General features: G+C 37.6%; 1 protein-coding gene across 4 annotated transcripts in view; it reads right to left on the bottom strand.

The window, feature by feature from the left end:
• Positions 1-13,341, bottom strand: part of VPS13A (vacuolar protein sorting 13 homolog A) — a 339,425-nt gene that overhangs the window by 81,823 nt on the left and 244,261 nt on the right. For all 4 annotated transcript variants that reach the window (XM_032790455.2, XM_032790457.2, XM_075067294.1 and 1 more), the window contains 5 exons: positions 12,304-12,407; positions 10,537-10,834; positions 8,333-8,728; positions 6,081-6,185; positions 5,840-5,986 (listed from right to left, as the gene is read on the bottom strand). In XM_032790455.2, the coding sequence (XP_032646346.1) occupies positions 5,840-5,986; positions 6,081-6,185; positions 8,333-8,728; positions 10,537-10,834; positions 12,304-12,407 (1,050 nt within the window). The remainder of the gene's footprint in view (positions 1-5,839; positions 5,987-6,080; positions 6,186-8,332; positions 8,729-10,536; positions 10,835-12,303; positions 12,408-13,341) is intronic.

Genomic DNA, 13,341 nt, shown 5'->3' with positions numbered 1-13,341 from the left:
GGATAATAATGTAAAGTAAGCACAAAGCTGGAAAAATATACCGCAATTAATACAGACAATAGAGGGGCAATAGCTACAACAAACAAATCACGTAAAAGAGAGCTTGGAGTCATCGGGAAGTTCTCTGCTCTGAAAAACATCCAGCAGTGTGGCACTCCAGTCAAAAAACAAACAGATGTAGGAAATCAAAACCGGGATAGAGAAAAGACGGAGAAAATAATATGCCGCTTATACAAACCATGGTACGCCCACATCTTGAATACTGCACTACGATGTGGGCCCCTCTCATCCTCAATAAAATGATTACTGATGCAGTAAAAGGTTTAGAGAAGAGCAGAGCTAAAATGATAAGGGGTTTAAAATGGGTCCCATATGAGAAGATTAAGAGAAACAGACTTTTTCAGCCCTTGGAAAGAGAAATAAGGAAGGAAGGATATGATAGAGGTATATAAACATGAGTGGTGTGAGAAACATGAATCAAGGAATTATTACTGTCCCCATAGAAAGAACTATGGGCCACCACATGAAAATGGGGGCGAAACAGGTTTAAAGCAATAAGAATTCTTTTACCTCCACCACCGCGCCAAAACAGTCACTAAAGTCCTGTGGAACTCCTCCCTATAACGTTCACAGACGGAAAAAAGGCTCGGACTGGGTTAACAGAGGACCATGGTTATAAAATAGAGAAAACTAGATAAGATACATGGAGGTAAATCCATATAATACTGTTAAGCAAGGGTAGAGACGGAAGGCGCGTAACAGAAATGAGGGGTCCCCTAGACCCTTACATCTCTTCGTGCAAAATCGGGTGGAGCTGGAAAGCAAAGAGAATTCACCATTGAACTGCTATCCTGTAGCGTTAGTCCCAATTTAGGGAGACAGCCTGAGTATTCCGAGGCGCGTAACTCATGAAAAGATCAGTAAAGAAAATCCCATGGAAGGGCTTCATTAAAAGCTGCCTGGGGCCGGATGGAACCCTTGTCTAGAACTCAATGGGGCCAGGCTTATGTTAGCTATGGCACGTAATACTTCTTTAAATCCCATTCTTGTGACGATGGTGTTTTTTGTTTGTTTGGGTTTTTATACGCATCGGCGTGAACATTTATCATCTCTCTCAACAACAACAAAAGAATCCGAAAAAAGTATAACAAAAATAACACAGAACAACGGAGGAGGAGAAAAGGAGAGAAAATGTTCAGACAGTAGCAGTAAAAACCAAACAAAAAACACCTCTGTTCACAAGAAGGATAAAAAACACAATATTACAGTGCATTAAACGATAACATAAGAATGGCCACACTGGTGAACCCAAAGTCCATACACCAGTACCCCCCTCTACTGACAGTAGCAATAATCAGTTCCTATGGGAGCTGAAAACCTACAGGAAATGATCAAGTGATCTCTCCTCCTTCTGCCATCCCCCGCAGCTCTTCAGAATCCCTCGAAACAAAACGAGGCAAGACATCATTTCCTACCTGCCCATATCCTTCGCTTTTTTGCACTGCGATTTTTTTTTTCCTGGGCCTAACAGCCATTAAATGGACTTACCTCCATAATGATTCTGTTTCTCTTTGAAAAACCCATGGACCAAATCCGGCCCCATAACTTCCTTAGGCAAGTGGTTTTTGGTCGGCGGGGTTCCAAACGGCTCTGTTGACTGTGCGCATCAGGTGTTGAAGAAAGAAGACTTCCTGTTTAGTTTAATTGTTGCTTTAAAACCTGCTGCCGCATAATTCATTTGTGGTGGCCCTAGTTCTTATCTTATGGGAAACAAGTAGAAACTCCTTATTGCATGTCTCCACAACTCATGATTTATATACCCCTATCAATTATCCTCCCCCTTAGTCCTCCTGCTTTTCCAAGCGGAACAGAAGCCTAGCTCTTTAATTTCTCCTCAATTATGGAGCTGCCATTTTAAACAACCCCCTAATCATTTAGGCTCTTCTTCTCCTAATCCTTTTCTAATACACAGTATCATCTTTTTGAGAGGAGGAGACCACATATATGTCAGTATCAAGATGGGCGTACCTATGGATTTGTCATATAGGGCCAATAGTAATATTTCCGTCTTTCTAATCCCCTGTTTTGTGTTGTTAATTATGTGGTTGATCCCCCGCGCTGCACAATGATAAAGCATCCGTTTGGCCTATTTTTGGATAGGAAGCTGGGCAAGCACTGCAATGGATTTTTTCCAGAATATTCTCAGATGACTCCAGATCTCTTCTTGATTTGTTGTAGCTTTCTGTGTTTGTTCTTTAATATGTACCCCCCATCATCATTAGTAAATGTATAATGCGGTTTAGTTCTTCCAGTGTGCATTACCTTTACATTTATGTTGCTCACACAGTAAAAATATTCATTTGGCCATTTTTGGGTTACACCCTATCACTTAGTTTTTGAGGATCTTTTTTTTTGTGATAGTTTCTTCAACAGGTCGGCTTTTGGTCTACACTATCTTGAGTAGTTTCGTATATTCATCTGCAAACTTGCCACCTACACTGTTGATCCATTCATATAATAGAAATAATCAAGCTTGGGGCCTGTTACAATACTTTGGCACACTGTGTTCGTTCTAGTGTCTTATTTTCTCTTTTCTCTAAAAAGAAACAAATATGGTTTGAAATGATAAGAAGCCTTGAAGAATTTGTATGGTCGAACTGTTTGTTACAGAGCTAGGCCTCGGAATGCACCTCTGCCTTTATAAAGCTATATTAAAAGTGTTTTTAATTGTAGTGGCATGGAGTAGGGTGAGAAGTCAGGTTTTGGAGTGAGGCTGACAGACGTTTGGTAACTCCCCTTGCTATCTTCCCCCTCTCCGTCATAACCCAGTTTGAGAACCCTTGATTTTGAAGAAGAACGGACTGGTGAGTGTAGGGGATTGAAAGAGGAATGGTGACAATACGTGTACAAATAATTATACCAAAATAAGAAATTAAATGTAGAAGAAATAACACAAAGGTAAATAACATCCTATTATTTCCTCATGAACAACAAGGGATAATGCACTGAAATGAAGGCACAAATTTTAAAACTAACAGATAAATTCTCTTAACAAATCACAGAACTGGAAAGGGGACCTCTCGAGGAGGCATCATAGTCCAGTCCCCTGCACTTATGGCAGGAACTAAGGTATTGACCGCTAGAGCCATTCCCGTCACAAGGTTGTCTAACTGGCTGTTAAAATCTCCAATAATGGCGATTCACACACTCCCAAGCAATTTATTTCCATTTTCCATCTCCACCCGGACAGTTGACGAAATTGTTTCCTAAAGTCCAACCTAAACCTCCCATTGCTGCAATTAGCTCCATTTACTTTCTTGTCATTCCTCGAGTTAGAAAAACAATTTTCTTTCGCCTCCATGGAACAACCTTTACCATACTTGAAACTGTTATGTCCCCTCCTCCAGTTCTCTTTCCTAGACTAACAAAACCAATTTTTTTTCCGAGTGTAAAATTACCCAACCATATAACTTATTGTCCACCAGATGTCACTTAATGGAAGATGCTTATATTTATAAAGGAAACATTTGTTACAGATGAGAACTGTTAGTTTTATAAGACAGGATGGTTTTTTAAAAAAATAAGAATGGAATACATTAACTATCTCGATACGGTCAAGAGCGCCGCAAAAAGCCAATCTTTAAAAAATTGAAATGGAAGTCAAGTGGAAAAATTTTTTCCGGCTTTTTTTTGGTTGGAAGCAACAAGCTTAGCCTCCGTGGGGGCTATCTTATGGAGCTGACATTAAATTTCATTTGCCATTTTGTTACCCAATCACTTAGTTTTGTGAGATCTTTTTGAAGTTCTTCACAGTCTGCTTTGGTCTTAACTATCTTGAGTAGTTTCGTATCATCTGCAAACTTTGCCACCTCACTGTTTGATCATTCATATAATTGAAATAAATCAATGGTATGCCTTTACACTTGGCACACTGTGTTCAGTTCTAGTTTCTTTTTCTCAAAAAGAAACAAATATGGTGAAAATGATAAAAGCCTTGAAACTTTTGTATTGGTGACTGTTTTTAACAGAGCTAGCCTCTGAATGCGACCTCCCTTATAATAGCGTTAAATATTTAAAAAAGTGTTTTTAATTGATAAGTGCTGGAGGTGAAGTCAGGTTTGGGAGTGGAGGCTGACAGCTCGTAACCCCCCTTCTACTCCCCCCTCCCCGTCATAACCCCAGTTTGAGAACCCTTGATTTGAAAAGACGGACTGTTGAGTTTAGGGAGATGTGAATAAGAGGGGATATGTTACACATGTGTACAAAATAATAATATACAGAATAATGAATTATGAAGAAACACAAAAAGGTAAATAAACCTATTTATTCTCTCATGACAACAAAGGGATATTCAATGAAATGAAAGGCAGCAAATTTAAAACTAACAGAAAATCTCTTTTACAGAATCACAGAACTGGAAGGGACCTCGAGAGGTCATCTAGTCCAGTCCCCTGCACTTATGGCAGGACTAAGTATTACCTAGACCATCCCTCACAAGTGTTTGTCTAACTGGCTGTTAAAAATCTCCAATAATGGCGATTCCACAACCTCCCTAAGCAATTTATTCCAGTGCTTAACCACCCCGACAGTTACGAAGTTTTTCCTAATGTCCAACCTAAACCTCCCTTGCTGCAATTTAAGCCCATTACTTCTTGTCCTATCCTCGGAGGTTAAGAAAAACAATTTTTCTTTCTCCTCCTTGTAACAACCTTTTACATACTTGGAAACTGTTATGTCCCCTCTCAGTCCTCTCTTTTCCAGACTAAACAAACCCAATTTTTTCCATGTATAATTACCCCATATAACTTATTGTCACCAGATGTCACTAATGGAAGAGCTTAGTATTTATAAAAGGACATTTGTACAGATGAGAACTGTTACATTAGACAGGGTTTTTAAAAAACTTAGAATGGAAATACACCCTCATACGTCAAGGCAAAAGCCAATCTTTAATTGATGGAAGTCAGGAAAATTTTTTCCTTTTGAGCAACTTCCTTTGAGGCATCTGGTTCTGGCCACTGCCAGGGAAAGGTTACTTAAAAAGATGGACCTCCAGCTTGATGCAGTGTGGCATTTCCTATGTTGTTTATGAGGAATGATGATTTAACAATTTTATACTCAATTGTATTTTTTCTTCCATAATCATTAAGTATAAACTCTATATTTAACAATAGTGACTATTAAAAGTAGAACAGTAAGATATGGTTTCAATTTATTTATAGCCAGATTCTGATACTCTTATTTAAGTAAATCCTTACTCTGCAAGCAATCTGTTGAAATTAGTAGGACTACTCACAGAGGTTACATTATCACTATCTGATCTGCTATGTGCTAAGGGCAATACATTGTTAGGTTGGTCCTAGAGCAATCCATAAGAAAATGTGACCCCAGTTCTTCTGCTGCTTTGCAAAGGGAATAAACTGCACACTGCCCAACATGTCAGCACAACTATACTACCACATACTATGGGAGGAACAGAAGAAAAGCTGCACCTACTCCCCACCCACCTCTGTGAGGGACAGGAGAAAAATGTAGCAATTCTGTGGAGCCTGTTTCTCCTTAAGTGCTGTTACCTGTGATGTGAGTAGGAAGTGCCTTAAGCCTCCTACCAATCTTGCACTGCTATGCAAGGTAGGCTACAATTTAGTTTAGAGTAAGGTACTATTCACTGGAAGTAAGGGTAACAGAATCAGTCCCTCAGATTTCTGGATAACCAAACAGTATCACATATAAACTATTAAGACAATCTTTGTGTGAGAAATGAAAACTGAAAATTTCCTGAGAAACTCAAGAAACTGTGTACAATTGAAATATTTAGGGTTTGATTTTAAAAATCTACCTGCTGAAAAGTGATAGGAATCCATTTTTCCTTGCCTTCTTCAGCTACTTCTAAAGTATATTTGCTTCTGTTTGCGACCATAAAAAAGGGGGTGAAAGTTACAATTCTTGTAATGTTAAAACTGCTGTTATCTATGGTGACACCAACCTGTGAATGAAGGAAATTGTTTAAAATTTGTTAGTGTCACTTAATTTTTTATATTTCTTAACATATAAAAGTTTGATAGACACGTTATACTCACATGGTACTCTTTTTCGTGACTCTTACATTTAACAAAACCATGACTACCAACAGTATCAAGAGAAAACTGATCAGACAGGTCACTGTCAGTCACCATAAGCTGCACCTGTAAAAAGAAAATTCATTTTTGTTCGAGTATGAAAACTAATGGAAAACATTTAAAATAGCCAAATCAACAAAAAAACATGTCTTCTGATCCTCTCTCTGTTATCCTCATCTTCTTTCTACCATCATTTCTTTTAAATACATACATACATACACACACACAGTCTTGTAATATCTATTATATCAACAAGGTGATTTAAAGGTGATTTAACATTCGTATTTAACTATTACAACGTTAAACAATAAAGTGCAGTTTTATGTGAACTTATCACCAGCTTACTTCCATTGTAATAACCACTACTAAAAATATATTAACATTTTAAGCAACATCATTATGCAGCTTTACTTTAAGCACTTGCTTAGCTTTGCCCTGAGTAGAAGTATGTCTTAATTTGGGGTCTGAAAGGTTAAGTAAAACTCATTTTAACAATTTCCCATATTCTCCTTTCCTCTGACTATATACTTTTAATAGTTCTTAGTATTAAACGTGATGTTAACTGTCCTTTTATTTTGGCGAAAAAGAAAGTCAGTTTAAATGGTCTTGAGTAGTAGTTTAGACTTATCTTATTTCTTTAAAAAAACTCTAAAAGCACAAAGGGAGAAAGAAAAAAAAATAGTAAAAACAGACAATGCGTCTTCTCTCTCTCATATTCCCTCATTTTCAACCCAGTTCCTGGGAAATTATATTCATACAGCATTATCTTAATAGCCACTCCAAGACACAGTAAACTTTCACTAGAATCAGACTGTATAAAGTGTTACTTTTAGCTTGCTTTTTGGTCACAGGCTCAGCAGTGTTGTAAAAAGACAGATTAGTCTTGGCTAAGTCAGACAGAAGAAAAAAAAAGGAAGACAAAAAAGGAGAAATAAGGAGAGGCAAAGGCAAAAACTACAGATTAACATCAAAGGTTTTGCTGAGCATTTAGTTGAGGCAAATGGAAGTGGTTCTCTCTTTCCTTCTCGCCTGTTCTAATCATGACATATTTTAGGATCAAGATAACAAAGGCCTAATCATTTTAATGGTGAGTTCCATGCTTAAGCAAGTTGCCAAGTAATCCCTCCAAAAAACCAAAATTCAAAAAAACTGGGTCAATCTCATCCTGTTATCACCACTCAAAAAACCCACATTTCCTTCCCTTACCGCATTATACGTGAAACTGTGTTATATCGAACTTGCTTTGATCTGCCAGAGTGCACAGCCCCATCCCACCAGACCACTGCTTTACCGCGTTATATCCAAATTACGGTTATGTAGGGTCGTGTTATATTGGGGTAGAGGTGTATTTAGTTTGTACCAGTCTCTTGCTCTACAACTTTTGCTTATTTTTCAACCAAGTTGATACAGGCTGAGCTGTTTTTTTGTTATCTTTCATCCACTCTGGACCATTTAGAATCTAGACCTTTGCACAGCATGTTTTATCTTCAGTTAGACCTGGATCCCAAAGGAGATCTGCATGGGCAAATTATTGCGCTCATAGAAATCAGCTTGTAGGATGAGGGCCTTAAGACAAAGTCGTTTAGGGCAGAGAACATGTCTTTCTATATGTTTTTATAGCAGCTCGTACAATGGAACTCCTTATTTCTGATTTGGGCATCTGGGCACTCCCATTATCAAAGTAATAAACACTGTTTACCAATGGTAGCTATCTTAATTTAATATCAAAGAGACACAGTTAGGGACAAATCATATGAAGTACTGATCTCTTCATTTTTCCTTGTCAGAGGCAACTGCAAGTGCTCAAAGTGGGATCTGGCTCCTATGTCCTATTCCAAGAATACAGAAATACCTGCAGTATCTCCTGTATCATGATGGCAATTGTTGGTGAACATGCCTTTTTTTTTTTTTTTTTTAAATGGTGGCCATTGTAACACATCACGCCTTAAAGGATTTTCTAGTTCCTATTTTACCGTTTCACTTACAAGCCAAAAATAAGTAAATTTCTCATCTCCTTAAGAAATCTCATAAAATGCTGTATTGGTGCACAAATTTACTAATTTCATGCTATCCAGTAAATACAATAAACTTTATTGCTACATCTACAGCTGTCATTAGTTTTCAACGTTCTGAAAAACTTTCAGTTGGTAAAGGAAGGATGACAACTAATTTTACTTAGCTGTCAGTTTATTAATAAAATTCACTTACAGTACCTTGTTATTTTGGAAGAAATTTTTAGGCTGGAAGGAAAAAAGAAGTGGCTTTTTGTAGTCAGGAGGATGCTTGCGGTGAATGCCATCGGCTTTGTATTGCAGCATTCGGCCAGTTTTGTTTACCATCCAATATGGACTGTGAATTGCTATGATCATTTGTCCAGTTGCATAGGTCACATGAACAGCAATATCTAGTTCAGTCTTATCCATTTCAGTAATACAAGAGAATGTGATGAAGCCAATTTCCTGCTGATTAGTTCTTATACGGTACTCGCTTTTCCAATTTTGATCAAGATAATTAAGTAACTGCAATTCCAGCTTGGTTTGATCCAATACTGCATTATGAATCTGAGTTGAACATCCATCCTCTAGAGTGTTCCATTTGTTATCATTTCCCTTAAAAAACAAAATTTTACTTCACATAGGACAAGATACACAGTTGTAACATCATCTTGGTTTAATTTCTGCCATTTTTATGCACCTTTTAAAAAATTAATTTTAGATGTGCAGAATAGGCAAAATTTTAAAAATCATGCACGTCACTTAATTACGAAGTTTTGTGCCATAAACAATCCTTTAATCTTATTGCTGTACCCGCTCTGTCCTCTCTTCCCTCAATTCTCTCCATATTATTTTTCTTTGACTTGACTGTATAGCTTTTTCTGGTAGAGAATTTCTCTTATTTGTTAATGAAATCCTTAGCACATTTTTAGTCACTCGAAAGTAATAAATGATAAATTAATACATTATGAAAAACTTATTAAAACAATGCAAAAGTATTTTGAGATTTAACAACTTTTACTGAATTCACTGAGTAGTCATCACTCAATTATACATTTTTTTAATTATAGTGAATTTCCATCAATTTTGGATTAACTTTTATTTGTATTTATATGAAAACCCCATCCATACATTTGATATGAAGTTAAAAAATAATCATCAGTGATTGATCTCATATATACATCAAGCAACTCCAGAAATACAGTAGATACTTGAACACAATTGTTAAAATCCTTTGGTGATGACATAAAATTGCCCCTTACTACCAACCAACTTCTGTCTTCAAGGGTTCTAGTATGGTCAAAATCATCAGTACACCACTCACCACCGTGACATGCATCTCAAATCTGAAAAAAGACTGGAAACCACACTGGAGGCTATAATTTATCTGTTTAATTACCAAGTACACCTTGTATTGAAAAGTCATATACAGTCCATTCCATGCTATCCCCCAAAAAGGAAAATTTCACATTAGTCTAATTAAGAAGCATTTCTGAGTGAACAGATTGTTTCTCTTGGGGAGGGGACAAATCTCTTCATTTTTAAAGTCTTCAGTATGTAAACAATGCCTGTCAATAACCAATCTGTAACCACCCCACTTTTTTTTAAACAAAGATGAAAAAAGGTGAATTAAGTATCCATGGATACAATGATTTTCAATGGGATTTAGGCTCCTAAATCAGTGTTAAAATATTTTACCCATTATTTACAGGAAATCTAAAATCATTGCAGAGTTCAACTGAAGGACCTATTATCAGCCTGAGGTAGGTGATAGTTAATTTTTTTAACTGCATCTGTTTCTGGAATTTGTTTTATTTAATGACAAATGTGGAAAACAGTCTATCTGTTGTTCTTATTTGTATTACAAGTAATAGTCTCTACTTGAGAGAGTCACTTGGGTGAGTTTTGACAACACAGCTCAGAACAGGACTTATTGTTTGTTTGTCTGTTTGCTGAATATAAAGAGCGCTTACATCAAAATGTATGTTTATTTTTGGCGTCTCCCTTCTAAATTTCCATTGCCCTTCCCTTGGTAATATACTAGGACATACTCCTATTGATGCCACTGTTTCTTGAGGCAGTCACAGTCCACCTGAAAAAGGATCTTGCATATTTGCGCTGCAGAGTTACTAGGATCCAGCTCTACTTGACAAAAATGGAGTCTCATATGGCAAAGTTAATATGTACTGTACTAAACTTTCCTATAGTGGAAGTGTTGAAGTTTCTTTTTGCCTGCATTTCATATATTTGATGCATTTATAATTCATGATAGCATCTTTCATACTATGGTATCTGTTTCTCCTCCAATAGACCAAACATCATTTCTGTGCTTATTTAGGCCTGCCCGTAAAAGAATGTTTACTTTCAACCAAATTACACAGTATATACTGGAAAAATACAAAAATAATAATTGTAAAGATTACCTCTAGAGAATAAGTAATTGGATAAGGAAGAAGATTGCGGAGAAGGACAGAGGGCCATAAATGAATAACATATGGTAAATCCCATCGATCATCTGCACATACTGAAGATGTCAAGGTATCTTTTACTGGCACAACATTAATGATAAGTGAATGATTAGTCGATTTCACAGACTGGCATTTCCTCTGTATTAAGTTGCCGAAATTTTTCATAATTTCATCAAAGCTAATTCCTTCACACATTTCATATTCTCCACCAATTCCATTTGCATCAGTTACTGGTTGCAAACAAAGTAGTGATCTGCAGATGAAAACATTTTTTAAATGCTTCTGATAGCTTTCTAACCCCTCAGTAACAAACTTTTTAAAATAGAAATTTTAATAACAAAATTCAAATATTATATATCTACCAAATTTGTTGGTTTTAAACAACTGTTTCTCAATATAAAATTAAAACAAAACAAAGCTATTAAAAGAGGAAGCAAAAAAATGCTTCTAACCAACAGTTCTTTGAGTGGTAATGGGGTGCACCCCATTACAGAACTCACTGGAAAGCAGTGACTACTGGAGACACATAAGGGGCCTTGAAACCTATCTGTGTATTAAGAAGAGTAGGAGCCAAGATTCCTGCTTTTTTCTGTTGTGGGGTGTCAAGCAGGGCTGGCTTTAGGAAGTGTGGGGCCCAATTCGAACAGTTTCGACAGGGTCCCAGCAGGGATGACGAAAAAAAAACCAAAAACCACATGTAAACGAACACGTGGGGCTTGTACTCATCAGGTGGTGCTCGGAGTCTTCGGCGGCACTTTGGCACCGGGTCCTTCACTCACTCCAGGTCTGCCGAAAACCCGGAGCAAGCGAAGGACCCACCGCCGAAGTGCCGCTGAAGACCCGGAGCGCCGCCAGGTGAGTAAAAATTAAAAAGGCGCCTCTACCCAGGGAAGGGATTCTCACTGGGTGCGAGGTCCTCTTAGGCGCGGGGCCCGATTTGAGGGTATTGGTGGAATAGGCCTAAAGCCGGCCCTGGTGTCAAGCTAATACAAATCTCAGATACTACCCTTCTCTGAGGCACATAAAGCATAAAATATGAGGGATAACAACAGATATTTTGCTTTTTTAAGTACGGCACCAATTTCATCTACTTTGCTTCCTAGATTCAGCCACTGTATTAGAGTAAACATGTGCCCAGCTGATTAAATCTATTAGTAGGATGCTCCTATCATCAGACTGACGGAACTACCTGTGCAATGAATCGGATGTTACTAACTCACCGCTAAATAATTTTGAAAAAATATAACCAAAAATATAATTTAACTACAGTATTTACAATAAAATGTAGCAAAAAATGTGTTCCAAAGGACAATGGGAGGGGGAAAAGGAATTTCAATCAAGTGTAGAGACTGCTCTTTATTGGATGACCATAATCATTTCCTGCAGCTCTTGGGCTGGAATTTTCAAAGGAGTCAATGGGAATCAGATGCCCAGTACCCTAAACTCCTTTAAAAATCCCAGACTTGGAGCATCTTAAAGTCTCCCTGCCAAATATTTATCTCCTTTAACTTTGAGACACTGAGAAAATCTTAGCATGACATGATATGGCTGTTTCTATATCATCAACAGTTCTAAACTTTCAGTAATGAAAAGAACAATTCTGGAAAACTTGCTTAATTTTCAATCAAAAAAATTATGTATAACTTATCTTTGTATTTACTAGATTAGTCATCATTACTTATACAATATATTCTGTATTAGAAGAAGAATGTAAATAATCACCTGTAAGAGGTCAGTGGTATGTTAAATTCATTTATTGGTGAAGCAGTTCCTAGACATATTCCATCTTCAAAAAGACTCAGTGGAATTGAAAAATGATTCCTTATCTGAGAAAAATAAAAGTCTGTATAAATTACATGAATAGAAGCCTTAAAGATCTAAAATATTTCAATTATGGTAAAGTGCAGAATGAGACATTCTTTATAATCAATCCTGTAGATTTCCAGTAAACACCCGAAACACACGAAGGAATTTGTTATTTACAATCAGGTCCTCAGATACTACATAATATTCTCCGAGGAGAAAGTCCAGGATATACATCTTAATACACTCAGCACTGCTTTCACCAAACAAGGACACTTCACCAGAGAAGTAGCTCACATCATGGAATGGGAAACACAAATACCTCAAGAGAACCTGCTTCAATACAGATATAAAACGCCCTCCAACCGCACACCCCTAAATTGTCACTTACCACCTCACACTGGAACCCACATAGGGCATCAAACAACTACAACCCATACTCAATGGGGACACAATCATGAAAGAAATATTTCTTGAACCACCTCTTCTGGCCTTCAAACAATCCCCAAACCTCTTCAAGCTCATCATCAGAAGCAAGCTCTCCATAGACCAGGGCCTGGTCTACACTACGCGTTTAAACCAAATTTAGCAGCATCAAACCGATTTAACCCTGCACTGTCCACACAATGAGGCCCTTTATATCAATATAAAGGGCTCTTTAAACCAATTTCTGTACTCCTCCCCGACGAGAGGAGTAGCGCTGAAATCAGTATTGCCATGTCGGATTAGGTTTAGTGTGGCCGCAAATTGACGGTATTGGCCTCCGGGCGGTATCCCACAGTGCACCATTGTGACCGTTCTGGAAAACAATCTGAACTCGGATGCACTGGCCAGGCAGACAGGAAAAGCCCCACGAACTTTTGAATTTCATTTCCTGTTTGCCCAGCATGGAGCTCTGATCAGCACGGGTGGCCATGCAGTCCCAAATCCAAAAAGAGCTCCAGCATGGACCATACG

Source organism: Chelonoidis abingdonii, chromosome 6 (assembly GCF_003597395.2).
Source record: "Chelonoidis abingdonii isolate Lonesome George chromosome 6, CheloAbing_2.0, whole genome shotgun sequence".
Classification (NCBI taxonomy): domain Eukaryota; kingdom Metazoa; phylum Chordata; order Testudines; family Testudinidae; genus Chelonoidis; species Chelonoidis abingdonii.
The sequence above is the reverse complement of the archived record's forward strand: the minus strand, read 5'-3'. Positions and strand labels throughout refer to the sequence as shown.